This window comes from Oryzias latipes, chromosome 13, assembly GCF_053564925.1.
Source record: "Oryzias latipes strain Hd-rR chromosome 13, Olatipes_Hd-rR_3.1".
NCBI lineage: Eukaryota > Metazoa > Chordata > Actinopteri > Beloniformes > Adrianichthyidae > Oryzias > Oryzias latipes.
In genome coordinates this window covers 22,314,751-22,335,238 of record NC_136249.1, presented here as the reverse complement: position 1 = coordinate 22,335,238, position 20,488 = coordinate 22,314,751, and the positions used below count along the sequence as shown (strand labels likewise).

General features: G+C 39.2%; 2 protein-coding genes across 7 annotated transcripts in view; one reads left to right on the top strand and one right to left on the bottom strand.

The window, feature by feature from the left end:
* The window catches only part of map3k10 (mitogen-activated protein kinase kinase kinase 10), a 59,798-nt gene extending 54,900 nt beyond the window's left edge, over nt 1-4,898 (bottom strand). For 3 of the 4 annotated variants that reach the window (XM_078929940.1, XM_011482532.4, XM_011482530.4), the window contains exon 1: nt 2,100-4,898. In XM_078929940.1, coding sequence (XP_078786066.1) covers nt 2,100-3,024 — 925 coding nt within the window. In that variant the 5' untranslated portion in view covers nt 3,025-4,898. The remainder of the gene's footprint in view (nt 1-2,099) is intronic. The other variant, XM_078929941.1, reaches the window with a different exon arrangement.
* Nucleotides 4,899-6,563: 1,665 nt separating this feature from the next.
* sipa1l3 (signal-induced proliferation-associated 1 like 3) overlaps nt 6,564-20,488 on the top strand; it is a 53,814-nt gene continuing 39,889 nt past the window's right edge. The window contains exon 1 of one of the 3 annotated variants that reach the window (XM_011482533.4): nt 6,564-6,710. The gene's annotated coding sequence lies outside the window, so the exon portion shown is untranslated. The remainder of the gene's footprint in view (nt 6,711-20,488) is intronic. The other 2 variants (XM_023961583.2, XM_078929939.1) reach the window with 2 other exon arrangements.

Below are 20,488 nucleotides of genomic sequence, written 5' to 3'. Positions count from 1 at the left end.
GAAAGAAGATAGGAGGGAGAGACCAACTCTCCAGGTTGTAAGCTTTCTACCTCAGTTAAATGTAAGTTTCTACTGCTGTCAGAGCTACCAAGCATGACAAAAATACATATAAATATATGACATCACAGTTTTAAGGCCCACGTTCATGGGAAATGGTGATTCAGAGGTATGCAGGGTGGGCAGCCATGACTTCAGAAGATCTGAAGAAAAGAAACTAAACTAAAATTTAAAAAAGGGATTTAAATACCTGAAGCACATGTTCGTTTTTCTGATGCTCTCCTCTTAGTGTTGGTTTAATTTAACGGATGTTCCAAAAATAATCAGTATTGCATTCAAATCCGATTGAAATCAATCAGTTACAAGGGGAGATGTAAGTTAACAACAAAATGATTGACAAATATTGGAATCAGCAAGCTGAGAATTTTAACGACATATTATTTTTGCCTTTTTAATTTAGTTTCTTTTCCAGATTAATGAGTTTCAAACACATTTTCAGCAGAAAAACAACAAAAAAAAGTCCATATAGCTGTGAGCCTGGGTAAGTGAATGTCCTTGCAAACTTATAGAACCTATTTGGGACCATTTACACTCAAATCTTATAGAAAAATTGTGTCAAAACAGCCTGGATAAACCCAAAGATAATCATGACAGTATGTTGTTTCTGGTAAAACTTTTGCAGCCTTTTCGTGTTATTTACATTCTAAATGTTTTGATGTCTGCATTTTTATCTATAATAGTTGCAGAGCATAAGGAATTATAGTATCAGGTGAATAAAAATGATAGCAATCAAATGAGTTGGAACAAGAATAATCAAAACCAGAAATTCACATCAATTTATGTCTTTATAAAAGTATAAACATACAAGCTAGACTGTGGTATGAGAGTTTGAATTTGACTCGCAAAATATTGATTCAATTTACTATTTTATTGACCTTGCTACAACAATGAAAACTATTTTATGGCAACTGATAAAAATTCCTCGGCTAAAGAATACTAAGATAGGCATGTAGTATAACTACAAGTTGAACAGGAACACCAACCTAAACCTTACAAAGGTACAGAATCTACGTATGAATAATTACACAGAAAAAAAACATGTAGAGAATGTTTGACTGCTGTAACTTAGCAACCAGATCAGGTTCTTAATTATTCAGTTCCAATAAATCAACAAGCTTTTATTCAGAAAAGACATTTTTTTACTTATTACTGCTGATGTCAGGTGGAATAAAGGACAGTTGTTGGTTAACTTTGCAGATGCTAGTGTGCCATTACAATTTAACATTAGCTCAAAATATAGAATAGAATAGAATAGAATAGAATAGAATAGAATAGAATAGAATAGAATAGAATAGAATAGAATAGAATAGAATAGAATAGAATAGAGTAGAATAGAGTAGAACACAAGGGATAATGACATTGATTCTCAGAGTGTTACCCTGTTAAATATCTCTGTTTTATGCATTTGGAGCTCTCTTTTGTTGGAGCAACCTTTTCACAATCACATTACTTCACATTCATACTGTGAGATGCCCTTTGCAGCTGCAGATCCACCTGTGGCAGCTTACCGGAGCAGCTGGGACAAAGAGTGTAGCTCATTGGCACTATAGTGAGGTAAATAGGAATACAACAAACATTCCTGGGCATCTGTTCCACTATGACCCAACCCTACAAGTCCAGGGAATGAACCTGTGACTCTTAACCATTGGTTCAAATCGACAGCAAGGCATCCATAAATAATAAGTCTAATTCAAAACTTTTTTTAATTCAAAATTGATCATGATTTCCAAACTTTAAACATGAACTTCTTAAAGAAGAATTTAAATAATCTCAAGGACTCCATCATCACCCAAACCTTCTACCTTCAACAGTTCTTTAGTGATTACATAACATAATGTAGTGGCTGTGTTTTTGCAGAGAAAAATAAGACAAAATAAATTACATTTCCCAACAAATCACATATCGCCATGAGACAGAGTTGGTGAAGGAGGCCCTGCAACATATTTGCATTTATAGTGGTATATTGTGCTATTGCTTGTGTGGTAAACTGATTTCCTTTTTTTATTGCTACAAAGGCAAAGAAAATTAACTGAAGTACTTACTATTGTTGGACTTGAGGTCCCTGTGGATGATGGGTACGAATGCTTGGTTGTGGAGGTAGTCCATCCCTGTTGCAATCTGGACTGCCCAGTTAACCAGCACTCTTGGAGGAACTTTCTTTCCAGCCAGGGCCCGGCTCAGAGCCCCTCCTCTGGCGTATTCCATCACCAAACACAGGTTAGGCTCCCGTAGGCAGACCCCTCGGAGAGCGATAATGTTGGGGTGCCGGAGTATCCAGAACAGCCTTGCTTCCTGCCGCACGCTTTCTGCTGTCACACTTATGTCCTCATCTGGATCCTGCCTGGCAGCCTTCACAGCCACCTCCTCTCCCCGCCACACTCCTCTGTAGACCTTTCCGAAACCTCCAGCACCGATTACTTCTTCCAGGATCAGTTCTGTGAAGTCGATCTCCACGGGGCTCTCACCCACCCCACCTGCAGTGAGCTGCTGGTAGCTAGCCGCGTCACCCCTTGTGACATAGTTACATGGAAAGATACCCACCTTGTCCTTGATCTTGCCTGTCCACCAGCCCTCATCCCCTGATACTTTAGAGTCTTTGGAGAGAACCTCAAGTAAGTCTCCACGTCGCAGTGTCAACTCCTCATCGGCAGTGGCTTCATAGTCAAACACTGCTGTCCAGTAAGGGTTGGGGTTGTTTGTGCCACACCTGTGACCAGAATGGGAGTCTGGAGAACCAGATGAAGAGATAGTGGAGGAGTTCCAGCTACTGCCATTTTCCACCTGCACTATTGGGGAGGGAAGCATCAGAGGAGGGGGGGTCATATTCAAAGGCATGGAAGAGGATGATTTAGTGGAGAAGGGTGGCCCAGGGGGGATGAGAGAAGGAGGAGGCGATGAGCAGCAACCCCCACAGCTGGTGCAGGACAGGGGGTCTGCTGTTGTGCTCGCTCTGCCGTATGGGTTCATTGCAACCTAACTGCTGGTTGAAGCTGAAGGCCTGCCCTTTGTCAACTCAGGCACAAAATCCATGCAGTGCCCATTGAACGAGACAAGGTGTCCTCGAACACCAGGGGAGAAGGCGGGGGTTAGAGGCTCAAAGAGCGGCATGGGCTCTGCTCCATGGCTGCATCTCACAGCTGAAACTGTGCTTAACTCTGTCACTGGCTGCTCCTCTGCTTCATGCTCTGTAAGTAACATGTATTCCCAAGACAAGTTCCTTCAAAGACAATTAACACCAGGTCAAATGGTGACACACTTATTACAGTAGACCCAGGTCCAAAAATCTATTGACTCTTTCTGTAACGGATCTTGAAAGAAGCTGTCTAAGACTTTTACAAGAAAAATCGTATCTAACAAGAAAGCAGCAGGTTTCTTTAAAATGTTAAGGTTCTCTCATTGAGAAAATAGTCATTCTAGCCCACACAAAATTTCTCTTTCAAAATATCAAGTGCAGCATACATTTTCAAAAACCCATTTTCTTTTTCTAAAATTCAGAGGAACTCTGGTACAAAAAAAGCAGTTTAACTGCAATATGGCTGTTTCTTTCTTTCTATGTTGCCTCCGTTATTGTTTGTGTTTATTTGGATGTATTGGGAGTTCGATAGAAGCTCATCCAGATTTTAAAAAATGACAACAAAAACAGGGAGGATTGTTAATTCAGCAGCCTATCAGCATTCGTGTTAGTCTGTTGGTAATAATCGCAGACTTGTGCATGAGCTTAGTGAATCCTTTTTGCAGATCCACGTTATTTCTCATCCAGCCCCCAATCGGTGCACCTCCCCCGCTGACCATCCCCGTGAATATAGGCCGTTATTTGTGTGTAATACGCGCGGATCTTCGTCCTACATCTCTCTCCGAGCCGTTCCAGGCTAAATCCAACATCTAGGGCCACTGATGAGCCAGATCAGCGTCTGCACAAAATGCCTCGGCCGGTTCAGGACAGCGGAAGCGTTATTAGGGAGACAGGCCGGTGGTCGGGTGGCAAATATGCAATGCAGAGCGCAGAACGCGGCACCGTGCTCATGCTCAGCATCCAGCCAGCTCTCAGCGCAACGAGCACGCCTCCGAGGGCGCGCAGCGGCCTGGATCAGTCGCTCCTGCGGGGCTCCGTATGTGATGGTGGCGTGGGAACCAATGGACACGAACCTTCTACTCGGTGGAGACAGATGAATGCCAGCGTGGATCATCATCCAGATGCGCTCTAGAGGTTTCGTGGCGGCTTTCACATCATGATCAGTCCGTGCAGGGATCTAGTTTTGTGCTTTGGTTTAAATATCCGGCGGAGGTTTAGACTGTCAGTTGCGGGGAAACATTGTCAGCAAAAGATTGCGTCAAGGCAGTGCGGTGAATCTGTCGCTGTTATCCAAGAGGACGAGACAGGGAAGGCGATGACAGACCAAATATCTCCATGTTTTCTTTTACTGATGCATTCATTGACTCTCATCTCCAATAACAATATTATTAACAATAAAACGTTTATTTCCGGCTATTTTTCCTTATTGCATCCTTAACGCTTCATTATAGCCAAACCTGGACGCTGATGGGAGCAACATCCACTGACCCCGTCGCATGGGCGTATGGTTTGCATCCAAACAGGAACCATCCATAACTCAACACATCTAAACGCTCCCATCCAGGTTTGTGCTGCTCAGCTGATCGAGATATCCACGCGGGCCTTGACCTTAAACGCAAGGTTCCATTTAAAGCTCGGACAGCTCCGACCTGTCAGTCTGCGCCCGGGCTGCCTTCGCATCCAAATCCACCGGGATGCCGTCCGCGTCTGCTGGACCCAGGGCTTCCTCTCTGTCGCTGATCTCCTAATCACACGGACGGCCGTCACTAACCGCGCTTGCGCACTCTCGAGATGTCAGCATGAATTATAGATCAAAGCTAGGCGCAGCGCGCAGGACTCGAGTGCACCGAAGCACTGTGGGTAATGTAGTCAAATGCGACTCTCCTTATGACCCACATCATGCCAATGGGTGATAGACAAATGAAATAGTTATCAACAAGAGAATTCAAACAACATTTTTCTAATGTAATAATGTTACAGCATCATTTTAAAACACTTTTATCATATTTGCTTTGTTTAATACACCGTAATGCAACAAAGCAGATAAGATAACGCTATTTTATGGAAATTTACTTGTTGAGTTAGATAGGATTAAAGGGAAAGAAAATCATGTTTAGGTTTATATAATATTAAACTATGTTATTCACACAATATTCACATACATAATGGTTCAGCACATTCATATTTTAATATCCAAGTACACTTTTAAGAAAACGGATTAAATAACTTCCAAAAAAAGAGTCACGTTTTTCTTTTAATTTTTATTTTATTTTATTTTTTAGGAAGGAGGTTGACTGTCAGGTCTAGATTCTGCAAAATTTACAGATTCAGATTAAAATAGGCTATTTAAACCAAATGAAGCACAATACAGAACTAAAAAAATGACAATACTGCTTAAAATGGCCAACCGACATACGTTTAGTTTTTTTTCTCAAATACACTTTTAATCCTCAATAACAATAAAGTACCATAATCAATACAAAATTAATCAATCAAACCATTCTTTAATCAACATTTTCGATTCTTTAAACTATACTGACCCCTGGTGTATGTTTACGAAAGCAAACAAAAATCAATTTCCAGTGTGAGCCTACCTTTGGAGTTATGATTTCTTTTAGACTATCATCATGCACGGTGGCGCAGGAATATTGCCTCATAGCAATTAGGCGATTCAGTGACCTTTTCAGAAACAGAGCATCATGGTGTGTTGGTTGTATCGTAGGTATGAGTTTTATTTTTATTTGAATCTGATTTATTTGATTTAACTTTGAAATACAAAAGCCTACCTTGTATAAAAGTAAGAATGTTTTTTATTTATTTATTCCCATGAAAACATGAAAATTATATGTAAATACGCCTAAAGCGTTTTCAAATCACTAGATTGGATTTTAAGATGTTCATCCTAATTGACTTGTTATGCTTGATAACCACAAGAGGGCGCTAGTGACCAATTCATGAGCAACACACGGCGAAAACGTAAAACAAAAAAATACAAACGTACATTGTCCGTTGTCAATTGTACCTGATTGACATCTAAAACATCAGAACAGCACCTTTTTTTACAGTAGGTACAGCAGACATTGTCAGTTTAAACATCAGAAGCAATAATATACTTATCCTTTAAAACTTCTAGAGGCAAAAACCAAATAAAAAATTCTTACGTTTATTCTTTAGTGAAAAACAAGAATGGTTTTTATTTTATTTTATCATATTGGCCAATATTACTTGTTCCATTTTATGTATGTGAAAAACAGAGCATGTCAATTGCTTAACATATATTTATGGTTCATTCTTTCCACGTTTTATTATTTATGCCTTTTTGCAGCTGAAAACTTACTCGTATTGATAGACTGGGATGTTTTACAGAACAACTTTTTTAGTACTACTACTATTAGTGTTGAGCCAGTTGAGCCCGCGCAGGCGCAGTGGGATTGCGGGCGCAGTGCCGTGGTTTCGGTTGAGCATTCTTGGCAGCGTCTCCTCGGCGAACTAGCAGCCGACGGTCAGTCAGCCCACGGCTTTCTTTTGGTGTTTGGGGAGTTACGGTTAAGGGATAATAAGGACCGCGGAGCATCCTTAGGTAAGGTTTTGAGCTAATGTTTGGGGGGGTTCTGATCGGTTTTCTTTGAAAAAGCAACGGATATTCAAAAACACGAAAAGTGACGAGTGAACTATACGTTAGCGAGCAAAGCAAACAGAGAGAGGGAAGCTGAACCGACCAACTTCACTCAGTCAGTGCAGAGCCGATGTCTGTACTGCGACTGAGTTGTTTGAGTCCGGGACTCCGATAGCTTTTTACGAGAGCTTTACGTTCCGTCTGGACCTTCTGCCATTTAGGAGAATTCAAACAGAGGCTCCCAAATGCCGCTACCTGCTAATTAGATTCACTACTAGATATTCTACAACCTTCCCGATGATCGAGGTTCCAGTGCGCATGCGTTGTCTGGTTTGATTCTTTCGGATTTGTAGTTTTTTCACCTGAGTTAATCACTGTTGTGGGAGCTGGGAGAAAATGGCAAAACTACAAGTTCCATACAATGGGAGCTTTGTTGAGATCAGGGCTAGCCAGCTAGTTAGCCTGTACGAGCGTTGAATTTGGAGTAGTTGTGCTGCAGTTATCGTGGCTGAGGAATCGATTTCACGGCCAGCATGATAAATTGAGCGACAATTCTGGGAGGGAGGATGCGTTAGTAGTTGTGGATACCAGCAGTGGGTCTTGAATGGACGTGCGTCGCCTTGGAATTGTGATAGTAGAAGCAAGTTTGGCTGAGCTCCCTGCTTGTTGTGTGGACACGCGAAGTCTTGCTCACCTGTGTGTCCGAAGACGTTTGTGTTCCTCGAGCTGATTGTGTACATGGCTTCACACGCAAACGTGCTTTGGCGTGGGGTTGTGCAGTCTAAGTAGTATGTGGCGATTGTTCCTCGGTGTGTCCTTTCGCTTTCACCGAGATCCCATCTCATGATCTGTCGCTGCGGTATCATTGCCAGCCCTCGGAAAAAGGGGCACGTTCCGATCAAGGCGATGGATCCGCAAAGATCCACAACACATCACCGACCGTGTCAGCATTTGTTACACGCTTCCTACTTGGAATTGTTGGATTTAATCCATTCAAATGGCTCGGTTCCCTATAAAATACTCCAGTTCTAGTGAAACATATTTCACAATAAAGCAACGTTGTTCTGCAATTTAAAGATGTTTCATTTATTACTTCATTTTAATAGTTTTTTTTTCATTCAAGTGTTTCCATCTATGTTAAAAATGTTGTCTGACTTAGAGTTGTTGTTTTTTATCAGTCTTTAATACAGTCCATAAACATCAATAAAGTTGTTTATTGAAATTCCTTTTTGTAATTTAAAAGCAAAATATGCTATTATTTTAGTTTGCTGTTTTCACATTTAACAATTAATAAGCCAGAACAGTAAGATTATTAGGAAAGCTGCAATGCACATATACTTTAACGTTTTCTAATAAAAAATAAAAGCATGTAGCAAACATGCATATAGTTCTCTTTTTCTTGTTTTGTTGCATATATCTTCTGCATATCGTTGGATATTTACAACATCTGACCAGAAACCGAGCTTTGGTGTGGACAGTAATAAACCCATTAAGGGACTTGCAGTTTTTGGATGCCTATTTATTATAGTGTTTGGTTCAGGCCCCCCAAAAAGGCTTGTGTCTCAACATCGTATCCATTTTCTTTTCTTTTAAACCTACATTAAGTGAACTTTTGTAACAAACAAACAAAAGTTACATATTTCAGATACCATCAGGAAAGCCATGTTATTTAATTGATTTTTCAAATCTTCTCGTTATTCAGCTTTTGTCTCATCCCTTCCGGGTTTGCCACAGCCAGTCAGGTGGTGTGGTATAGATTTTTACGCTGGATGCCCTTGCTAACACAACCCTATATTTATCAGAGCCGGGGACCATCACAGGGAGAATCAGACTTGGACCCCCTTGTGAGTGCATAGTTAGGCAGTAGCATGAAGGATATTGCCCAAAGACCCACACTAGATGAAGCTCATTTTGCCCCTTGGGAAACAAACGCTGGTTTTCCATGCACCAGTTTTTCATTTTTATGGTATACCATTGTTTTGGAATTATGTCATTTTTTTTCCATGCCCATTTTCCCTCCATTTTGTGTTTTTGACCCTCATCAGGTGAATATAAAGCCACTGAGTCATCTCGTATATGTCTCCACTGGGTTCCAGATAACAACTGTTTACAGTCTGGGATCAGTATCTCATGGTGTCTTCTTCATAGCTTGGCATTTGATTGTGGGTAGCAGCGAGAACAAAGAACACAGTCTTCAAAGGAACCTGAATGTGGACCACCTGAGCGATTTTTGCTTATAAGCATCGACTTCTTACACCTTGGCAGAGGTGACTCATCAGATTGTGTTTCCCCTATTTCTTTATTGTTGAGAATATATTTTTTTTTAATTTTAATTACAAGATTACAGTTTTGTTTACCTTTTTGAGTTAACAAAAGTGTCTATGGTGGTATTTCAAAGCCTGCAGAGACAAGTTTTTGTTTCTCACCCCAAAGCGTTGAGAGGATAACCCACAATAATCAGTTTTCACTTTATCAGAATGCCAAATGTCTTGTCAGACGTAAAAATATATACGTGCATAAATAATACATCAGTTTTTAGGATTATATTTTGTCCCGTTAATAAAATGTGTCCTAATAAGTTTCACGGATACAAAATAGATGTATCAGAGTAATGGTCAGGGATTTCATAAGGATTTTTTTTTCAGATATAAACAAATAAACATGCTTTAATTGAAGAAGTTTTGCTAACAGAGTTGTTCCGACTTATTATTGATGTGTCTTTTTTAATCCTATGTCCCCATGTTGTCCCTCGTGGTCTCCACCTGGTTGAGTTTTTAGGTTATGCAATAATAGTAAACAGGTGTTTTGTTTGGAGTGCAGTTCCATAATAGCACTGCTTTGCTTTCCCATGATCATTTATTATTTCAATCCCAAGGCCAAGGTAAAGCCGTCATCCAATCCCAGCCTGCTGAAAGCTATTGGAAGCTCCCCGTTCTCGCTAGGTATGAGACCCTATTTAGTCAATAATGTTTGTTTTAAATCTATGCAAACGATACTTTTAGACAGAAAGTAGAATTCATGATCACATCAGGTCCATTCAAAACCCTGTTTGAACATTTGAGGTAGCAGTGATTTGGTATATTATTTTAAAAATAAATGGAAACCAAACAAAAAGAAAAGGCTTTTTAGAAAATGACTCAATTAATGTCCTATTGGTATTGGAATTGGTTTATTTAAAGCAACCAAAACAAAACATGCAAGAAGACAAACAAATCTATATCTAAAGATATCAAACTTAGCTAAAATAATTGTTCATGAATTGATTCAAAAGTAAAAATAGAAATTAAAAAGCAAAGGAATGTTCATCATGTGCAGAAAGAACTAAAGGCTTCAGAGGCGATTAACATTGTTGACGCTTATACAAAACATGCCTCATCTACTGAGGCTGTCAGAGTGAATACAAATTCAGAATGCCTTGTGTGGGCGAGAGCAAGCGTCCATCTGGGAGAGAACAGAAAAATAACGATGTAAGGGCGCACATTTTTACATAACCATGCAGTTTAACTGATATGTGCTGGGCGCACTAGTGGTAGGTTCAAACCGGTCTTGGTGCGTTGTTGCTCGCCATGTATGTCACATATGCACTTTGTTACACACAGCACTGGATAATGTACACAGCATCTCTATAAAACCGACATCGTCCCACTCTTGTTGATGAATTCTCCCCTGTGGATGCTCTTCTCCATAAGTCAGTATGCATGGCTCTGCCAGAGGGGCAGAGATTTATTGACAGAGGGACAGACACAGTATTTTCACAATTGCATTTGCTTTTTGGCGCCCTGTGCGGCTAGAAAACCTTTGCTTCGTTGGCATCTTGTTTTTTTTCTCACTCTTTCTTTCTGTCCTCCTTAGGTGCTGCTAACTTATATCTACTGTTCTTTTTGTAAAAATCAATAAGAAACAGTGAAAATCTTGCATATTAATGTCTGAAGTGTTATATTTGTTAGTGCCCTTCCTCTTCATTCAGATGCATGTTGCACAAAATCTGTGGCACAGAATCCCCATCTTTCTTTTTCCTCTTCTTGCCTGCGATGGATATGTTTGACCAGAGTAAATATAGCCTGTTGGTTTTAGCTCCAGGATAAACACAGATGTTGAAGAGGTCTTTCTTGCCACAACTTGGACAATGTCCTACCAGTGGTCAGCATAGCATCGAGAGAGAGAGAAGCAAAGAAACCCTGAATTTATTCCTCGAAACTATTCTTTGTCTTAAGCATAAAAAAAAGCTACTAAACATTTGGATTTACTGATAATATCTGTATTTTTAAAGATTTACTCATGTATCTTTCCCCAGAAATTTTGCATATTCATTGGTTAACTTATTTAAATCTAAAAAATTCCTGGTTTATTAGTGAAAGCCTAAGATAAAAAAAGTTTAAATCTTTAAAATGTTGTCAAAAAAAGAAAGTCTTCTTAAATGTTTCTTTAGCTGCACTTTAAAAAAAAACAAGTACTGTATAATATATATATAAATATAATAGATACAACCAAAAATTGATATAAAAATGAAAGGAGAAAACATCATCGCTATCATAAATTTAGTCACTGTTGTGTTTCATCATAGTATTAACTTATGTATTTTTATTTAAATATATTTTGCAGTTTAATTTTTTTCAGTAACTCAAAGGTTCTTAAAAAGCAAATTTTGTTTTCTAGAGTAGAAAATATATGCAGGTGGTTTGTGTCTCTGGACCAACATGTCTGTCATTTGATGCTTCTTGTCTCCACCAGAAGAATATCTGGACTCTGGCCAATCAGAGGTGGGCTCATGGCTTTCACTCTCTGATTGGCTTAGACCACGATACGAGCTTAATGTGTGTTTCTATTGTTGATCCATGGCAAGATGGATTTTTCTCCTAAATCTCAAACAGCTGGACACACTGAGATTTTTAATGGTCGCACCATTGAGACATTTGGTTGCAGCCAATCGCCCCTGTTGCTCTCCTCTGCTACGTCTTTATGTCCAACAAAGTTTGTGTCTCGGAAGATGTTTTTGTCTGCAGTTTTATTGGTAACCACATGTTTTTACACCTGCTTCATTTCTGTCCCCAGCTGATGGGATGACAGGTGGTGGGTCTCTGTATGTGTGTGTGTGTGTGTGTGGGAGCATGCTCCCACACAGAACTCGATCATTTCCTCAGTCGCATAGAAGAAGCATTCTGGAAACAGGAAATCCTGCATGACAGGATAAGAACCAGCTGATTGTGTCTCCATGTGTTTTTAATGGAGTGAAGAAGAGTAAATCAGCCCTTTGTGCAAAAATTTGCTTGAGCGCAACTGTTGCAAATGCGTTATGTGAAAAATGTACTTAAGGTGCAGGGGGAATTTCTGCATGCAGGACATGAATAAAAGCTTTAAGGTCTACTTTATGATGGCTTTTGTGTTTATCAGTTTCACCCGTAGGATTATATATTGGTTAAGAAACTTCAAACAATCAAAAGAAGGAAAAAAAATTGGTCTAAACAAAGTCAAAACAGAAAATGTGTCACACTTTTCCATGAGGTGAGAGGAAGGAGGGAGAAAACAGTTTTTAAAGTTGATCCTGTCGTATTCTTGACAAAATCTTTAAGAATTATTACTGTAGCTGAACAATCCAAAATCATTTCCCAACAGTCTAAAAACTGAGGCACAACTGTTGTTGTTCAGTCAACACAGTTACGTGTCCTATTTGACATGCTGTTTTGTCTTTTCCATCCTTTCGTGCTGCATTTGAGAATCAAAGCAGTTGGACAGGAAGTGAGTATGTGCTGAGGAGAATGTAATGATGTGACAGAAAAGCATGTCACTGTGAATCATTAGGCACTGGGCAGAGAAGTAAAGGTACTTGGAGAAAAAAAAAATGTCACAAGGAGGAATAACAAAAGTTTGCTTGACATAAATAGACAAACGGGGACAATTATTGACAGTTTGGCTGGCTCATCATAGTTTTTGAATGAGAACCACTACAGCTGTGTATTCTAACCAATACTTATTGGGTTTCAATTCACAAGTTTATAAACTGATACTATTCTACATCTTTCAGTTAATTATCATCTCAATTTCAATTTTTTTTCCCCAAAAATAATTTTATTAGATAAAAACTGTTTTCATAGACAATTAAAGTGAACAAAGGAGAACCTTTAATTTATTTTATTGAGTTGGTGCTAAATTATTGAGCCAGCATATATTTTATCACTAGCTATAATGTTTAAAGCCGAATACTGCTAGACAGCTATGTCTTTCATAAAGGAGGGGCCTTTGATCTCACTGTTGTTGAAGATGCTTTAGAATAAAAAAAGTAGGAAATGCTTCCCCTTTATATTCAATACACTAAAGAGGAGATGTATTCATAGATACATTTTATTTATTAATTAATTCATTTTTTATCTATTTATTTTTTCCATTTTAAATGGGTATTCTGTTTCTCCTGTTTCCTGATACAAGCAGAAGCATTTCTTAGTTGCAGTTATTGAATAAACAAAAAATGACTTTTAAATGTCAACATCTAGTTGCTCAAACAATAACTGTTATTGTCTGATTCCACTTTGGGTACTCAAGAAAACACTATTATGCTATTTTGTTTCCCAAAGCAAATAACTTTTCAAATTAAAATTTAACTGTTAAATGTTGTTCACCTTTCAGCATACCTGTTCCCCTTAGCAATTCAGCTTCCACACAGGTACCGGTAGTATGACAGAGATTTCTATGGCGGTTGCCCTTCCTGACACAACCCTGTATTGCATCCAGGCTGGGGACCAGCACAGGGGGGACGCAGACTTGGACCATCTTGTGGCTACATAGTTAGGTACTAGAGTGAAGGGTTTTTTCCATGAACCCAGACTGGATGAAGCCTACCGCACCCTCAGGAAAACAAACCCTGGTTGCATGCACCAGTCTTTTCACACAGCCAACTGAGCCATCCATCCAGCCACTAAAATTTTGCCATTAAATACATTTAAATGTATCATTAGATTTTGCTGTTATCAATATATAACACAGAATTAGGGCCACCACTAAAAAAATAAAATAAAAATAAATTTACGAGAGTAAAGTAATTGATTTATAAGAAAAAAGTCGTAACTTTACAAGAATAGTTTATCATAGATAGCCCATCTACGTACCATAATACCTCTGCAACTATGCTGCCTACGACGTAAGTGTCGCGCCTGCCAGAAATCCACTCTTTGTGGGTCAAGAATCTTCTTTTGAAGAGGCCCACTTTCCTGCAGATTCTTTTCAATGTCCTTATACTCGTAATAAAACTATGTTGACCCACTAAAAGACTTTTTTTATTTGTGAGATCAGTGCTCAAGTATCCATTTACTAAGAAAAATAGAAGAAACAATAAAAAAAGAACCAATATTGTATTTCAGTATGAGAGACATGGAGCACATTACTATTGTAAAATATTGTCTCTGTTACTCACAATTCTACAAGTTTATTCCTGTAAACTTTTGATAATTTTCTTCATAATTATGACGTTATTCTCGTACAATTATGACTTTTTTCACTCTCAGATATTCCACTTTCGTTCTGAATATATTACAATAATAATATATTAATCTCTGAAAAGTACGATTTTTTTCTAATAGTTTTATGACTTTATTCTCATCAATGTATATATTTTTTTATTTTTATGGTGGCCCTAATACTGTGTCATGCCACGGTGATGAATTGCAAATAATCACAGAAATCGATTTATGATTTCTTTTCAAAATAAATATTCTAATAGCCGCCCACCAATAATAAAGTGACAAGCTTTTATATTTTCTCTGACTTACATTCCATTTTTTGCCTGAGAGAGCATGTTTTTTTTAATAGGAATATCAAGCCACGGATTTAGGTATTTGGTATTACCAGTATTTTTTATTAATTTAAATTTAATTCAATTTGGACTAATGACATTTCGTGAAACCTATCGCTATTGGAACCACCTTTTTATACTGCCTTAAAAAAGAAGGCTGTAACACTAAACACCACCAGGAAACTTTGAGATAGATGTGCACATTTCCCTTTACTTCTGATACAGCAGGATGTTTTTCCTAAAGCGGCCGATGTCTCCCTGCCAAAGACAAGGACATGGTTCTTTTCTTTCCTCTCTCAATTTATCTTTGTCTCTGCCATACACTGATTGAAAAATATTTATGCATACATGTTGTATTCACAGACACTTACATTGGGTAAATGTCCCAACAAGTGTCAGGTTATTACTTCTCACAGAGGAGCAAGTTCTCTTCTTGCTAAATTAACATTGCCCATAGTCCTTCAATGTATGCCTTTGTTCCAGTTTGGCAAAGCACTGGACAAGCATTTATTTTCTTTTTCAGCTTTTCTGAAAACTAGATTTGAGACAAGAATTGGAGATCGTTTAGTTGGCTACCTTCCTACAAATCAGTTGGGCTCATCAGCCTCAGGCAAGGTATGAATGCTGATCTAATTGCAATTTTTGCCCCCTTTGGTGGCCGTGGTGAAGCAGCTGGGCGGTTGACCTCTGATCAGAAGATTATATGTTCGATTCCCGCCTTTCCCGCACATATGTTGAAGTGTCCTTGGGCAAGACACTGAAACTTGCCTCTAGTGGAAGGTTGGTGCCAGTGTTTGGCAGCGGTGTGTGTGAATGGGTGGATGGGTCTGTAACTGCAAAGTGCTTTGGACCTTGAAGAAGGTAGAAAAGCGCTATACAAGGATACGCCATTTACCATACGCCAAAAGACAGAACATGACTTCTAAACAAAGCATTGCATGGAGCTGTTTTGTGTTGGGGACTTTCAAAATGTCATTGAGTGTGTCACACATGTTTGTGTACATGTCAGTACAGCGGGTGCATTAGTCTGTATTTGTGATGTTGGGTTTGGTGCATCATGGGGGATTTATATTTAAGAAAATATTTTAATTTGAAGATCATTTGTTTGAATGTTATTGAAGCACCAGCATAAATTCCTTCCTGAAAATAAATCAACTTTATGTTAAAAAGTCAACTGTCAACAAGTGCTTCACAGCATTTCATCGAATTCAGAGAACTACTTACAACCAGGAAGTGCACAAAATGTGTTTGTCCACAGACATTAAGGACTTCTCATCATTGGAAAGGAGGAGACAGATGAGCTGATAACTTAGCGGGAGAAAGATGGTATGAGAAAGGAGGGAGGGAAAGAAATGGAGACAGTAAAAGGGAGGGCTCCTGCAAGATGAAAGCCTCTCATTTCCTTATCCTTACAGTTCATGTCCTTGATTCCACCTTACTGGTGTTCCTCTGCTTTCTCAATGGCAGCTGAGCTATGTTTCAATAAGAAGTTCATCGTCATAAAGCTCTACCTGGAACATATTAACCAAATAAATTAATAAAATTATGGTAAAACCCAACCAAGTAGTATGGATAAGATTATATTTTAGGGCTAGAAGTTTGGAGGTTCAAAAACAGCTGGGAAGTCTGTGAATATGAAGAAGATTGCAGTCCCTAGAGGTGGTATATGTGCAGCCGATCTTCTGGGATAATAAGCTTGATTTGAATTGTGAAAAAATGTTTTATGTATGTGTGTAAACCACAATCTGGCTGTGAGACTAGTAACGCCTCAATTGTATCACTTGTCTCTGATACTAGCTTGACCTACTTTGTTAACAGTCATTAGCTTCGTTTGTCTGTCTCAGACATCCACTCCAGCAACCTCTCCATTACTGGTATTCTCCTAGGCATGAACTCGACTGCTCACAACTCTAAACACAGAAAAACTCAAGACCTCAACCTCTGCAACTTAACCATTTTGAAAATTTCTGTTTGACTAGAACGTTACCAACCTCCCAAAACATTCTGGTTCCATCATCCGGTCTCTTAGTACTACTGTAACTTTTGACAATATATAAAAAGAATCTTGTAAAAAGTTAGTTTTTTTTCAATGTCTTAACAAAACAGAAGGTCTCAAAGATGTTTTTTAAGAAACAGTTAATATAAGAAATTAAAAAGGTTCAAACTTGGGTGACAATAAGCCATTCATTTAGATGAAGCCTAATTTGACGCTTTGTTTTGAAATGTTGCTGTGACCTGAAAGTTGCCCTTGCTTGGAAAGTAAAAGTATGGGTGTTAACTCAATCTATTTTGGGAGTTATTTCTCTGCTCTCTTTACATTTCTATACTTCTTTCCTACATGGTTTGCCATTAGCCATATGTATCACTTCACGCCATCGCTGTCTGTGACTCGAAAACAAATATGCTTCCATGAGCATGTGCAAAGTTCAATTCGTGTGGATATGCATGAGTTAGTTCACATTCAGCCACAGGGCCGCACCCAGAACTCGAGCTCTAAAACTCAGAAAAAACAGGACTACTGGATGGACACAGCATGTTGTGAATGCATTTGCATCAGTGTGATGACTTGGAAATGCACAGAGAACAGTGAGAGCAGTAGCTTCACATGGGTGTCACACATTAAGTGGTGATCCTGTTGTGCAGCCTTTTTGTTGGAGATGCATGTGTGGCGGGGTTGGAGCAGACATGTTTTTCACTTGACTGTTATAACTGGCCAAATTCCACTTTAGAGATGCCGCTGTGGGTCCAGATGTTTGAGATAGCTCTTATGCGCTGAGAACTTAAGTTATGCTGTAACGCCCTTCACCCTCCCCCAAGTCATTGTTGGCTTCAGGTCGCAGTATTGCTGTTTTTTTTTGTTTTTTTTTTAATTATTACAGCTTTTTCAGAAGCAAATGCTGGTCCTATCAGCAGTGAGTATGTAAGTGATCTCTGTATTTCAAACCAAGGCATTAACAAGATTTTAGGCAGATTCTCTGGTCTCTATTTAACTCTGCTTAATACGCAGTCTAAGGACACACAAGTACACGCACAAACACGTACACATACACATAATAGGACTGTGAGCTACAAGGAGCCACACCTTACTCCTGTAATCCTCTTTCCCTAAGGACAAACCCGGCTCAATAATACTCTGTGAATAAACTGTGTTCACCTGTGCTCACCACCTGCCTTTCGTTTGCAGAGGTGTGTGTAGATGTTTGTGTGCAATGAGTGTTTTAGACTCGTTAGTCGACACCGGTTACTAGTTAATGGCACAGCAAATATCACTTTCAGTTAAAGCAGTAAGCCTGCAAAGCAAATGAGTGAAATGGCAAAAATTAAACAGTTATGACTCATTAAACATAGGTACATTTATCTCATCCTTTATTCTAACTGAATGTAAAAAGTCTAAAGACAATGCTCGTGTTTGGGATGCACCAAGCATTTTGACAAATGCTCCTCACGTGGTCGCCCCTGACAGCTACCCCTGCCTTCAGTGGCGTGCATTCACATTCATTCTCCTCCTTTTCTCACAGCTTTAGTTTGTACAGTGCTTTCCGCAGCTCTGCATTTCTGCTCGGTCTCAATAGGCCTACTGTACTGTGTTCGCAAAGTCCTGCAGGCATAATGGTGTCTGGCCTCTGCAGCTTGGAACAGACTCACTGAGCTAAGGTACTACAGTTTCACTAGACTCATGTTACCACGATGTCTGTTAGTGACATTGGGAGAAAAGTTAGGGTGAATGCATTTGTGTGTCCCTTCACAGAAGGGATAGAGTGGGGATTTTTCATCTTTTTGTTTTGGTATCTACTTTATCAAAAATGCTGTTTGTTTAATCCAAACACTTTAGAGGATGTAATCAAAAATGTAAATGCAAAAACATACACTGAATGTGTAAAAGTCAGAGTAGTGTTTAAAGAAAAATGGAAATAAAAACTAAACTTTTCTGGCTTGTTTCTTGTCCATTGTTTTTCCCCCGGCAAGTCAATTTATTGTAATTTATTAGTAAGCTCCCTTTTGTTGACATCCTATAGTAATTCAGTTAGACTTGTTAGAGCTCCTTTTGGCTGGGGTTTGCAAACAAGGGGTGTGAGAGGGTGGAGTGGGGGGCCTGGAGTGATTATGAGACTTGTGGTGTGCTTTAACCCACTTAGCACACCATCTCAGTGTCTCCTGCCAAAACGGTCAGCTTAGTCTTTTAAATCCTCTTCCCAGAGAGCGCTGATAGTTTGCTTACAGCTGTTCTTCGTCTTGAAGTCTACAAATGATTTCTGTGAGTTTTCGTTCTACTTTTTATTATTGTCATTTTTGTTCAAATCTTGTGTGTTAAAAAGTGGACTTTCCAAGATTAGACATAATTCCTGAACACACTAGTGAAGCTGCCCTGTTGGGGTTTAAACAGAGCCAAAAGCCAGACATGTTTGTTTGCCCCCTCTGGACTGGTTTTTTTTTACCAGCCTGGCCTCTGCCCCGGGCGTCTAACTGCAGACTCGCTTGAGCTTTAGCTAGTTCATCTTCTCCCAGCTTCCTGGCAGCATCACATGCCTAGTTACCCCCACATCGTGTAAAGCCTCCTTTCTTAATAAAACTGGCTCATAAGACCACGTTCCTCAAATTCTTCTGTTTTGTTTTTTTTTTCTTTTCACATGCCTTTTACTTAACAATGTAGACCACAGCATCACTGAAGCCTTTTTTTCAGTGAGTCAGAATTTTTCTGTTTTATTTTTTCCACTACAGTCCATTCACAGCATAGCAGATGTCTACTCATGATTAAAGTTTCCTCTTTTTATGCACGTGGAAGTTCAAAGAACGGTAGTTGGAAAGGGTGGGGGGGGGGGATGCACATGGGCAATAACACCTCAAGGAAGAATTCAGTGGTGGGGGGCATGATGTTCAAAAAGCTGCGCCGCCATTGTAGGTTTATGTCTGTTACCATCCCCAACCCCTCCTTCCACTTCCTCTAATCTTCCTTTCAGGACAGAGGAGTCATGGGGAGAATTGGGGTCAACCATGCTTCCACATTTACCAGTAAATCCTTCATCTCTGTAGTATTCACTGTGCCCTCCCTGAATTTGTCATCTCTCTATCTGACCTTCTCCCTCAGATAACGTGGTAGTGTTTCCTGTCTGAGGTTTTTTTTTTTGCTGGGACCTCTTGTCTGTTAAGAGAAGCAGACAGAGAGTTTTAATCAACAAAGGCTGATTCAAGCACCGAAAAAGGGAGAGTTGTCTTTGAGAATCTGTGAAAGAAGCCAATTTAGGGGTGACAAAACTGGGTTTTGGTACAGCTTTACAATACCTGGAATAAGGTAATTTATCATCCTAACGTGAACCGTTGAGACTAAGTTGATCAAAAATAGACTACTTTGTTTTGTTACTTCACATTTAGACTAGGTTTAAGCCCAACCACGACTAAAATCCTCTTAAAAATACTGAAAGGGGAAGGGTTGACAATCCTAGTAGTTCATTAAGAAACAGAGGAGTCTGGAAAATCAGGAAGGTGGGTTTCCATCCTGTAAAAGATCCTTGTTAAATGACGACAGCATTACCAGTTACCAGTTGAGGTTTGTGTCGCTGCACAGTACAGTTACATTTGGTTAGATGTGCACCCGAGATGCAGTGGATCAAATATAACATTGCAAAAGAGGATTTTCATTGCAACTATATTATCCACCTCACACTGGTAGGATTACCTGTTTGAATGTAGAGAAGACTTTTGGAAAAAAAGCACAATTGTAAAGTAAAATGATCAGGACTGGCAGTTTGGTTGGTTAAACAGATTTGTTGAATCAATCTAATACGTCAACGGTGTCAGTCTGTGTTGTTTTGACTAATAACCATATTGTTGTGGCACAGATGGTTCCTTCCTTTCAGAAAAACACTTCCTCTGAAGGACAGATTAGAGAAAATCCTATGCAGCATTCTTAGCCATTGTCAGTTTTATCAAGCAAGTTCCAAAAACTATGGAAAAAGTTCCT